This window comes from Podarcis raffonei, chromosome 6, assembly GCF_027172205.1.
Source record: "Podarcis raffonei isolate rPodRaf1 chromosome 6, rPodRaf1.pri, whole genome shotgun sequence".
Classification (NCBI taxonomy): domain Eukaryota; kingdom Metazoa; phylum Chordata; class Lepidosauria; order Squamata; family Lacertidae; genus Podarcis; species Podarcis raffonei.
In genome coordinates this window covers 68,355,109-68,367,984 of record NC_070607.1, presented here as the reverse complement: position 1 = coordinate 68,367,984, position 12,876 = coordinate 68,355,109, and the positions used below count along the sequence as shown (strand labels likewise).

The following is a 12,876-nucleotide window of genomic DNA, read 5'->3' as shown; positions in this document are numbered from 1 at the left end:
GACTAATACCGTATATACTCAAGTATAAGCCAAATTTTCAGCACATTTTTAATGCTGAAAAAGCCCCCCTTGGCTTATATTCGAGGCGGGAGGCGGAGGGTGGAGCGCCCCAAAAGGAGCCCTTTCTCGCCACTGGTCCCGCCGTCGTCAAGGGCAGGCACAGGAGCCACGGTTGGGAGAGGCGGTGCACTGTGCCTCTCCCAACCGCGGCTCCTATGCCTGCTCTTGCGAGCGGCAGAGGCGGTGACGGAGGGACAAGTGGGCTTCTCCTTCCTCCTCCACCACCTTTGCCGCTGTCAGCGGCAGCAGAGGAGGAACGAGCAGCCTGAAAGCAGCCCTTTCAGACTACTTGTTCTTCCTCCACCAATGCTGCTACCACCAGGTTTGTGGTGTGGTGAACCAGTTTATACTCGAGTCAGTAAGTTTTCCCAGTTTTTTGTGCTAAAATTAGGTGCCTCAGCTTATATCCGGGTCGGCTTATACTCAAGTATATACGGTAATATCTCTTTCCATTTAGATTTTCCATTCTGATGTAACTTTCCACATTTATTCCTTTATAGGAATTACTCCAAAGTAGTGCCCTTGATGAAAAATCATTACATCATTTTACGGACACAGAATTCCTACCTGGAGACTATAATTTGCACAAAAAGCAAGCAATGTGCAACAGAGGAATTAATCACTATCGAATTGTGCTCATTTTTGTGCACAATACGAGCTTGGAACAGCAAACAAAAATTGCTTTTGCTAGTTTCAAATCAATTATTGAGAAGCAAGGACAGTATTGCTCTTTCTATAGCTATAGCTCATGAAACATCACAACTATTAGTGTTTGCAAAAAAGCTTGAAGTTTGTCAGGTACTACAAAACAACTGGTTAAGCTATGAACCTTGCACTAGAAGGGGTAGGGGTGAAAACAAAAGCTCAATGACATACAGGCACACCATGAGACATTAATGTATTGGGATTCATAATTGTAACCAGCTGGTGTAAAAGGTCTGGCTGAGATTCAAATAGCTCAGGAGCCAACTTCTTCATTACATCTTCCAGTTGCTCAGCTGCATATCCTGGGGCTCCATACCATGTTTTAGGCTCCCCCCTGCAAACATAAAAAACGCAGATAAACTACAATAATCAACCATTTGCAGGTTTTAGGATCATAATTATGTCCTATAAGTGGGGTGACAATTTAGGTATGCAGAGATACAAATACCTAGATATTAATGTTAAAAGGAAAGGAAACATTATAATTTAGTCTGGTGACCTATATATATCAGGTTGCCCAAACATATCTATATGCTCCATTCCCTATAAACTCACCAGTGCAGATAGTTGATGGAATAGCTCCAGTGATCCTCAATATGCCAGCAAAATGAGGAAAAGCACATCCCTACATATAGCCAAGGCAACTTCATTCCACATATATCTGCAGTGATGTGAGCAAGAACAGACTGTTCCATCACAGGCATATTGTTCAAATTCCATCCACTATCAAGATACTCCTGAAAGCAAAGCAAATGGGAGAGTCCACAGGCTTAACATAAACCACATTTAAAAAGCAGTTTTCTATTTGAGGAGGACATTTTTCTAATTTCGTAACTCTAAAAAATGCCATAGAATATTGCATGGGTACTTTACCACCCTAAGTCTAGCTATTGCTTTAACATTAGCTTTTCCAGTAAAATAAATTTATATTCATATTAAGTTCTGATTGCACTTGTGTCCTAATACATGTATTACAGATCACCTGGGCTGCTTGAAAGTAGGATGTCTTAGCACTGCTGAGGTATAATTCTCAGCTGTAAAATAAAATAAAAATAATGGTTCCATACTGCAGTTAATACTGTGCTTCATTTCCATTAGCATCCAGGAATGCCCACCCGTATGCTGAAGGGCCAAACGAAGCTGGGTACATGTGGATGTCCACAAACAACTGTAATTTTACAGAACTTATGAAGAGAAGGGGATGCAAGAAGGGTTCATCCAGGAGCAGGGAATTTGTGGTTCTCTGGACTCCAACTCGCATAATCCCAGGCCACTAGCCATACTGACTGAGGCTGATGGGAATCCGATAACATCAGGAGAGCCACAGGTTTTCCCACCCTGGATTACTCCTTCCTCCCACATTTCCTTGATGTGCTGAACATCAGACCAGTAAAATATCTCTCAGTGCAGATGGCATGGATTTCCCCCTGCCTTTTCTAACTCACATGAAGCTGCAGAAATCAGAAAGCAACAAGAGATCCTGCTGCTTTCCATCACAGCCCAGTGCAAGAGAGAGCGAGATCTTCCCTTCTCAGCCTTGAAAAGCAGCAGGACCTCTTACTGATTTCAACAAACAAACAAATAATATTATTTATACCCCGCCCATCTGACTGGGTTTCCCCAGTCACTCTGGGTGGCTCCCAACAGAATATTAAAAACACGATAAAACATTAAACATTAAAAACTTCTATAAACAGGGCTGCCTTCAGGTGTCTTCTAAAAGTCAGATAGTTGTTTATTTCCTTGACATCTGATGGGAGGGTGTTCCACAGGGCAGGCGCCACTAACTCCAGTGCCATGTGAATCAGAGAAAGGAGGGGGATTTCATAGTGTCTTTGAATCATTTGCAAAAGGTATTTCACTGTTTTGCAAACTTCACCAGCTTTGTGCCACACAAAGTCCTCTTCCTTCAAATTGGAGTCTAAGAGCAGGGGGTCAGGTGGCATTATGACAGTAGTTCTATTCCAGTGCAACAAGGAAGGGTGGGTGGGCTAGAAATGTAATGAAGGGAGGTATGGGACTGTAGGACAAAGGTGATGTACACCAGCCAGGGCTACAATGGTCTTCTGATTCTCTCCCCTTGCAATAGTTGGAATTTATGTGCTCCAAAAAGGAATGAGAGACAACCAAGACAAAGCCAAAAGAACAATAATTTGATGGCCAAGTCATCTGGATGATTTGTTAAAAAAATAGTATGTGAACAAAAGATTGTGATTCTGGACTAAATAGCTAGTTTAAAAGCTTCCATGGTTGAAATAAACATAGAAACTCTGAGCAGCTAATTGGCTTCAAATTATTCCCATCTGGTATGTTTTTGGCCTATTTTACCACATTGGAAAGGAAGTGCTTGATCTGGGGGAGTATTCTGTTGTTGCAGAATCTCATTCACGTCTAAAGTGATAGCAAAGTGCTTTCCTCACTCCTCTTGAAGAATCAGCAAGATGGTCATTTTGGAACTGAAAAATACCATAACAATCACCTAATTCACAAGCAGAGAAACCGCCAAAAGGCTGGGGCCAGTCCGAGTTGCTCATTTCTTACTTTGAATCCATGAAATTTTATATATGTTTCTAAACAGCCTACATGCCAAATATTAGTTAATAATCAAATCTTACCTCTTCTTCTGGTTTTAATTTGATTTTCCCACCTCTCACAGGAAACCCACTGCCAAACTCCTTTGAAGCAATATCAGCACCATATTCCACTGTAACATCCTCTTCAATTGTGCTAACAAGACGCCAAAACTCTTTCTCAACCAATTCTGTAGGAACCATCTGAACAAGAGGCAGGTAAAAGTTACTCACTAACAAAAAATAAAACAGCAGCATGTTATAAATATAAAGGACCAAAACAGAATTGTGAGGTGGTGAGGGTTAAGTGTTACTATCCCTAACACCGAATGCCATCCCCTATAAAAAACAGGGGGAATGTAGCAGGTATGCTGCAAATATAAGTAGGAGAGGCCACAATGAAACAAGACAGGCAAAGAGAGCTAGAAAGGAACTAGAAGTGCACTTTAGTGGTGAAAACTATGAAAACAAAGGAAAATACCACTTTCATACTTTCCCTGGACCCGTTGAAGTGCGACATAGAAAGAAACTTGGGGGTCCTTGCATGAATAGACATGCCAATGAGAAAGATGAGATGGACCACTGGATGATTCAGGTATCTCAGGTTAATAGTTAAAATATTTTAGGTTGGGGAAATCCTATTCCTAGGGTCATAGATTTAATAGTCTCTAATGGGCATCAATAAGAATTATACATGCATGCAAGTATCACTGGTCATTTCAACATTTTGCAGTGGTCAGTATTCGCTTTCTGTTACTACAAACACATGCAGTTTTAGGGAGTCAATAAAAAAATTATTATTTACATTGGTACTGTTAGAAGATATTTTATTCCACAACTCAGTGTTAAACCCTTTTAACAAATGCATTAAATCAGAATAAATGCTAGAGGAAACATTAGAAAAAGTGACAAGACAAGTTTGTCAGGTAGTAACTAATACCAAAGGACTTAGCTGATGGGCGGTATGGAAGTGTCATGGCAAATAAATAAGTACCAAGCAGGATATAAATCCTTTCTGGGGCCGTCAAGTTGTTAAAGTAGCCACCTGTTCATTAAAATGTAAGTTACACTGAACGCCTTTAAAATGCCAAGATAGCAGTGGGAGAGGGAGGCAAGAATCTTTCAACACCTTAACTCCTTCCCCACACTGGTTCTGCCCAGAGTGTCAATTCTGAATCTTCAACTTTATCACGTAAAAAACCAAATGGGAAACAGCTGCCATTCTGTCTTATAAAAAGTCACATTGCCACCCACTTTATATGGATGAGATAGAAACCCTACTGCCAGCGTTTAGTTTCCCACTCCAAATTCAAAACTAAATTCTCCATTTTTGTTTTCTAGATACCAACACAAGAGTTTCCCCCAAATGCAAATTTTAATAAACCCAATAATGAAACCGAAGTTAACAGACTCATTAGAAGTGTGAACATACATGCACTGGCATATTGAAATAATCTGACTTGAAGGCATCTGCCATTTCTCCAAATGTGCGAAGTGTGTAGTCTCTTGCTGCCTGTTCAAAACCAAATGCTTCTTGTGGTTTATTACACTCCTGTGTAATTAAAATACAGCACTGAATTAACAAAGGGAAAACATACCATACATAAAGCAATTTTTTTTTAAACAAACAACAAAATGGACTTCATCCAAGATGGACTAGCATGGATCCATTTTTACAGGTTGACAAAGGGAATTGCAGGTTACACTACAAGGATAAACAAGGAGTAGAGAAAAGTAGATGGTGCTCTTCAAAAGCCCCACCACCTTTTTCTCAAAATGAGTACAAACCATTGGGGAGAATGCTCATTGGCAGTTTGGGGGACAGAGGGCTGACAGTGGGAGCTTCCCATCAATCCTGGGTCACAGGGTTCAATCACTCACATCTAATTATCTAAACCAAAGGTCCCTGTGAGGCATGTATTAAAAACTAACCATAACTGGATGGAGTGCAGCAGTGTACATTTACCATAGTGGTAAAACAAATCACCTGAGTAAGAGAAGATGTCAAGCATGCACATGTTCTGTACCCTTCTGACAACATAAAAGAGTGTGGTCGGGGTGTGTGTGGAGAGAATGAGGCTGGACCAGGACACAGAGCAACTGACTTTAAAAGTTAATTAGTAGAAGGCCACTTTTAACATCCCAGACCCATAAATTAACCTTGGAGAGGGAACTGCCTAAAAGGTAAGTGGGAAAGCTACTGATAAGAGGAGTGAAATTAACTCCATAAATACAGGACAGTATTGGAAGGGGTTTTGTAACAAGACCCAGGCAGACACACACTATATTAGATATGTGCGGGTGCCCTATGATGAGAAGAATCTTAAATTGTCTCCAGGAGGAACAATGGAGCCACCAACCCTTTGTTGAATGATAAGAAGGGTATGGGGCTCTAGGAGTATGCTGAATCTAAACGAACTCTTATACTGAATGAGTAATTGCACCATGGGGTTGGGTAGGATGAAGGTGTACAACAGTGGAATGTCTCCAGAGTAGCCTTAAGTTGCAGTCCCATCAGAAGGATTACTACTTGGATTACTACTTGTGCAACAGAACTCCTCCCCCCACACCTCCATACACCCTGAACAGCAGATCTGGGGAAGGCGCAAGGCACTTGTGCAGATAAAGTACCTCTGGAAACCCTTGTGTTGATGGGACATATTACTTGGATACCACTCAGTAACCTCCAAGGTAGAGGAGAAGTCAAAGAAAAACAGATTTTTGCTTAATGTATTTTAGTCTACTTGGGTGCTGACCCTTTATATTTGTGAGCCCGGGGGGGGGGGAAATATTTCACCCATATTTTATTATTACCTGAGCTAGGCATTGGGGGCATCTCCAGTCGCCCTTGGGAACATCATGAAGAGGTGGTATTAAGCAAAAGGTATGGTAACTGTCATCACAGCCATCACACAGGAGCAAACGATCCTCATCATTACCACTGCCGCACAAGAGACAGACATACAAATCCACCTGTAAAAAAAATTGCCAAAGTGAGGGATGGGGGATTGGTCCCATCATTACCTTGCTTACTTCTGTGCATGGTTCTTGGTAAGAAAACACTTGACAGATAGATATGATGTAGGCATGTCATGTGTATGCAGAAACACATTTCATTTCTTTATTCTTACAAACATCTCAAGCTAGAAGCACTATGATCCAAACACCCTTTGAACTGGTGAGAAGATTCACGAACTGAATGTTTGAGAAGAAGTATAACCTACTAGCAGCGCTCCACAGAAAACTCCAAAACAGGGCACAAAACAGTTGTGTTGCCCCAGGACTTCACTGCTGTGACTTGATGGCACTGGGCCCAAGCCTGATAGCTGTGCCAACTCCCAACTGGTGCAACCTTCAGTCCTGGGCAGCTTGAGTGGCAGGGATGCAGCAGCATCCTGCCACTTCATTAAACCCTACTGCTGCCAGGCCAGGTTCGCATTGCACCATTAATGGCCCAGTTGTTTGGAGTGCATTATCTATGAATAGATGGATAAAAAAAAGAGTAAAGAAAACCTGGTGGGCTACCATCAAAAACACCCTTATTTTCTAAGTTATCCCACCCTTCCATCAAGGAGCACAATGGGATGCATGGGCCATCTCATTTTATCATCTCAGCTGTGGCTGCTATAAAGAAATATGCAGTCAGTCCGTCTCCTAGAAGAGAAAAAGGATCCAGTGACAGTTACAAAGCTTCCTGCATCTCAGCTTTTCAGAGAAAGCAGCTTTCCCATTGCATAGCAAGATGGAGCACATGACACAGATATCAGATGGAATTTGCCATATGGCTACTGGACAGCTGAATGCCAAAATTGAGATCTCATTCTAAATGAATGAGGTAATTGTAGAACCTCATTTGGATCAACTTTTTGCAAAAACCTGTTACAGTTAACACATAATATCTTTTCTATATTAACCAAGAATCAAAAGTATTGCATCACTGTATTTCACAATACAAAATACCAAGAAATTATTTTTCTTCTGACTACTAAGTTCAAACTACAAGCCCATAATTTTCTACAATCAGCATTAAAGGGGGCGGGGGAGAAGAGTACTCACTGCATTAAAGCTTTTCTTAGAACGTCCCTTTGGTTTTTCTCTTTCTGTTTCCCAGATGGGTTGCTTTTTTTCAACCGTTTCCCGTTTCACAAGGCCTTGAGACTCTTTATCTGATTCAGCAAAATACATTTAGAAAATATTACTCAAAAGTGTTTGAGACAAAATAGAACTGCTTTTAAAAGAGTTTAAATGGGGCTGTCACCCACTTAAAGAATCCTTAAGTGATTAAATTGTGTGAATATTTATTAATTTATTAAATCTGCAAGTCAGGTAAAAACAAAGAGAAAGAGAAAGGGAATAGGTTCTTCTAAGATGGTGCCTACCAACCTACTTACAATTTGTTAATTTTTTTTTTTACAGAAGTTACATTTTAAAAAACCAACAGTCTCAGCAATGTATTTTCTCTTGTTAAAGGTCAGCAAGTTCATAAATTTCAAAGCTTTATTTTAAAATAAAAGATTTTGCTTCAAAGCCACCACCATTTTGGCAAATACTACATCCAAATGAATACTGGTCAAGCCATAATTTGGATGTTAAAAAGCAAATGCCTACTATTTTATTCCCCCACCGCCACCCCATTGATACACTTACCACTTTCAGGTTCAATCTTTGGAGGTGTGGTTCCCATTCTACGTCTCAAATTGTGAGCTTTGGTTTCTGTAGTTTCCTCCAAATCAGTTTTAATATTAGTAGCCTAGGGGGAGGGGAATTAAGCTTAATCTTTATTTATTCTTCCTTTTTGTTCAGTACAGAATTACCTGTCATGAGCTTATAATATGCAACAATAGACCGCTGCTGGAATAGTTATTTGGATGTGTTCAAATGTATAGTCTGCCCCATAACTTATTGATGACAATAGTAAGATTATGCAAAGGTGAAAAGGAAGGAGTGCTTCTGACTCCTTCCTCAACTGCTGGCATTTGATTTTCTCTTATGGAAGCACAGTAACGACAATGCTGAGGAATGTTTGCCTGAAGTATCCAACACCTACAATTAATATTTTACTGATAAACTAGAAGAATGAAGAAGTCCCATTCATAGACATTTTGTTCCCTACTAAAAGTAGGTAGGAATTTCATGTACTGATATTGCTCCTGCACAGCTGTAGGTGGATGCCTAAGTCAAAGTCAAGGCAATTCACACAATCCAGGCTAAAGCTGCATCCTAGACTATTCAGAAAGTTTAGATTCAGCTGCTTTAAAGCAGATGTGCTAGTATATGATTAAAATTACAAAAACACACACCAATTCAGACAATTGATAAGTCACCTTGGTGGTTCTCCAGAGAACTGTAAAGCTTCAGGGATGCTACACTTAGTCTAAGACACCCAAATGGAAATTTTTTAATAAACTAGATTCTAGTAGGAATTCAAAAGAATGTTATGTTGCTTAAGGCCTTCGGTTTTCAAGGGCAACCAAAATTGTGCGTGACTCATGATTTCTGGATCGTCAGCATTTCTCAGCCTCAGTTTACTCAAAAGTGGAAATTATGACGTATATTCTACAGAGCTGTTGCATAGATGACTACAAGAGATTCTAAACCCCAATGTGTATAAGAAATGTTGTATGAATATAAACTGCATTACTTAAGATGTCAACAGCTTCAGACAATATGAGGAAATGCTAGTGAAATCGAGACCCTAGTTTCAAATCCTTGTTAAATGGGAACCCTGGTTATCCAGTTGCTGTTAGTGCCAACACAAGACTTCACTGTGGTTAAGGCTGAAAGATTTGTTCCCACAAGGAAAGGCAGTGTGATCCTACAACCCACTCATAATCTCTTAAAGAGTGTGTCTGCATCAGTCCATAAATAAAACTGTATGTGCTCCTCAGAACCATAGGTAGCGATGATGTGGAAATATTGGAACTGCTGTTTAATTTCTGGCAAGGAAAATAACTACTTATAAAGTACTTCTGTGGCTTTGAATTATGGCATTTTAGAAATCAATACATGAAAAGTCCATCCTACCTCTGCTCTCATGCGTTTTGCTCGACGAGCAGGTGGACAAGTTTCAGACAGCTGAACAGACTGTCTTTGAGGAATATCATGTGGTTTATATTCCTTGTCCTTTGTGCCACTGGTAATATCTGGCTTCTGAAGACACTAAAAAAACAAGCAAAAGTGATTTTTTCCTCTCTCTATTTCCTACCAAATATTTCACGCATATTTTTTTTTAAAAACCCAAATGTAAAGTATTTTTAGTAGCTAAAATAAAAAACCATACATGATTATATTCACTACAGATGGATTGGAATGACCAATCTGTACTTTCTAAAATGGTTTAATAATGGCAATTTTTTTTGAAAATAAATTTGTTACAAGTTTTGCGTTCTATATGGCATTCCAACAGTAACTGCAGAAGTAAATCTGGATCCAACAATCTGGCAGTTTTGCAGTGGTGGCGACTAATGACAGTGGATAGAAGAAAAGTAGATTGCGATCATTTACATCCAAGGTACTCTGCATGGGACCTGCAATAGAATTCTTGACAATTTCACCATTTCTGTGGATTGCTATTGATAATAACATTTGAGTTTTCTGGGCAGTGGGACGAAAATACCAAATCTGCTATGAAAATACTGAAATATTACATATTTTTCTCACCCTTCCTTCCTTGAGAGAAGGATAGTGTACATTTATTCCATACCATGCACATTTTATTGTCACAACAATGCTGTGAGATAAGGTTAGGAATAGAGTGGTGACTGGCCCAAGGTCTCCCAAGGAGTGTCATGAAAGAGAAAGGAATCTGAAATTGGGTCAGTCCTGGTACAACATACTAACTGCAGCCCTCCAACCACTGGCCCTCAGGTAGGCACAAATCATTAAATGTTTTGCTGAAGAAGCAAAGAACACAAGTAGTTACCAAGCATAAATGTTTTACTGCTAGGAAAAAAAGAGAACAATATTTATATTTATGTATTTATTTCACTAAAGTTATACACTGCTTGATGTAGAAAATACACTTTTTCTCCATGCCCACTTTTTTAAAAAAAAAATCTTGACTGCTATTCTAATGGAGGGAAAGATTAAGTCAATGTACGTGTACCTGTACCTTCCCCCAGCAGGATTAGCAGCAGATTTGCAGCAGGGGGATATTAAACAGAGAGTGTTGCTTTTCCCAGTATTAAAAAAAAGAAAAAAAGAAATGCACATCTGTTTTGACACCAAGGTGCCATTGTCATAAAAAGCTAAACCTGAATTCTTTGTAGATTTAACAAACACAGTGAGAAACAGTTCTCAACCTTTTGATCATTCCTCTTCTGCCAGCTGTGCATTGAAATATGTTTCCTAGCAAATCTACAACTGAACTTACAAATCTACAATTGAACTGAAGTGTTGCCTGATCAAAATGTGGTACATAGGTAAATACCACATGGTGGTAGCACAGGGATGCCCAGACAAGGAAAAAGCTAAAATGGCCTGGATGCATCTGAAAGTTCTCTCTCTGCTTGACCATGTACACCATGCCTTTTAAATAACCAGAATTTTAATCATTCACCAAACTACTTATATAAACCTCTACATGCACAAAATGGCGTTTAACTTTTTTTCCACACAGCTTTCAAGAATCCAAAAGTTACAGAAGCACCAATAAAACAAAATTCCATAGAAGGTTGTCAATTCTCATCACAGTGCTAATTGTTCTCCTGAGGAACATTTAGACTTCAAACAAAAAGCTATGAAGATACAAGTAATAGACAGGGGAGAAGAATAATCATAGCTGCTAAAGAATCATTTTGCATCCAACAGCACTACTTGCTTGAAGGGTAGAAGCTTTACATATGAAAAAATAAAATCTTAAGTAAATAATTGCAAAGGTATATACAACAACAAATACCACAATACTCCATAATATCACAAATATATAGCTGCTTAAAAATGAATGCAAGATATTAATAAGAGGCAACTAATTTTTTATACAGCGTTTGCCTCCATTCTCCCTCTCTATATTATACACTAACACACAATCACGGAATACAGGAAATACTGTCTGAGTTAGGCAATGAACACTCCACACTAAATTAAAATACAGTGAATAGGCCTGAGTCAATGGATCAAGGATAAACCAAGTTAATGTAACATGCTTTTATAGAAACATTATTGAAAAGCATATAATTGAAATCCTGTGCCCAAAACACAGATTCACACAATTCCTTGATGCACTTGACAGAATATAGAACTATTTTGCACAAGTGGATATAGAGGAAGCACCTGAAACAGCTTAGAAGAGAAACGGGAAAGGATCATCATTTTAAAAAATGTTGAACATACCTTTTCCAGAACTGCATCATCCACTAAACACATCAGTTTGGAACAAATGTCTGGCGCCTATTGCAAGAGAGAGCTTGGAGAGTTACAATTTAAAGAATTGTGACCCTGTGAAGTGGGGTCACAAGTAGCTATTTGAAAGTCATTTCCTTCTAAGTGGTCCTTTTCTGAAAAGCTGCAAGTTTTCATTTCAGGAATATAAAGACACCTATACCAGGACTAGATTTTCAGTAAGTACATGGGCATTAAGACAGCCCTGTTTTAAGATGGAACAAAAAGATCCTCTTCTATAAGTTCCTATTACAATAACTATAAAAACCTGATTACACAAGGCCAAAGCAGCAGATCTTCATAAGATGCTACCATGACTATATAGCCTTTAGAGCAAAACACAGACTGCAATGATTTACTGGCTTCTACTGGACAAACAATAGGAATGTATTAACAAAGATAATGACAGAAACACTAAAATTGCTTTTCTGCTACAAAAATCTAGTACTTTTACTTCAAAGGTTTTGTCCTTGCATCATTAGCATTTTTACAAATAACCAAAACATTCAGAACTTTGAAAAAACACACATATAGATATACTTAATTGAGAAAATATGAGTTTTATTTTTACAACCTACAATATACCATTATGGTTGTTTAGTGGAAACAATGGAACCTACTTTCTATGAGTTAATTAAACCCTTTTAGCTCATCAGCAGCTATGTTTCACTTGGCCTATTACAGTCCCCCCAGAATGAGGTGGTTCTATGCATGATGTGCAAACACAGCCACTGTAAGTAAGCTTATGACACAAAGACCATCAAGTTTAAAGGGCCTGTTATATTGCAGAATGGGATAAAATTAGTAGAACAGCTTTCTGCATGATCCTTGAATATGAAGACATCCCTGTTATTACATACACAGCTAGAGTTTGATGGCTATTTTGATTACTACCATACATCCATAGCCATTACTGTGTAGACTAACTTAGTGAATAAGCACCACAGTGCCACACAGACCTACAGATAGGTTAGTAAATGTCTTAAAAGACAAAAAACAATACTATGGATATTTAGAATGACCTCTAATGTGCTATCAAATAGCACAACTACTATGAAGAATGAACAAAGACTAACTCAAAATATGCTATGCTCAAGATGGGAGGTAATGCAAACACAGCCTTTTAATTGTGATAAAGAAACCTTGCACTAAAATGTGCAGC

At 38.9% G+C, this 12,876-nt stretch overlaps 1 protein-coding gene across 4 annotated transcripts in view; it reads right to left on the bottom strand.

Moving 5' to 3' along the window:
• The window catches only part of KDM5B (lysine demethylase 5B), a 50,343-nt gene that overhangs the window by 19,624 nt on the left and 17,843 nt on the right, over window positions 1–12,876 (bottom strand). The window contains exons 5-13 of one of the 4 annotated variants that reach the window (XM_053393782.1): window positions 11,667–11,723; window positions 9,360–9,494; window positions 7,983–8,085; window positions 7,392–7,501; window positions 6,150–6,308; window positions 4,768–4,908; window positions 3,381–3,539; window positions 1,321–1,502; window positions 937–1,099 (exon numbers count right to left, since the gene is read on the bottom strand). In XM_053393782.1, the coding sequence (XP_053249757.1) occupies window positions 937–1,099; window positions 1,321–1,502; window positions 3,381–3,539; window positions 4,768–4,908; window positions 6,150–6,308; window positions 7,392–7,501; window positions 7,983–8,085; window positions 9,360–9,494; window positions 11,667–11,723 (1,209 nt within the window). The remainder of the gene's footprint in view (window positions 1–936; window positions 1,100–1,320; window positions 1,503–3,380; window positions 3,540–4,767; window positions 4,909–6,149; window positions 6,309–7,391; window positions 7,502–7,982; window positions 8,086–9,359; window positions 9,495–11,666; window positions 11,724–12,876) is intronic. The other 3 variants (XM_053393783.1, XM_053393784.1, XM_053393785.1) reach the window with 3 other exon arrangements.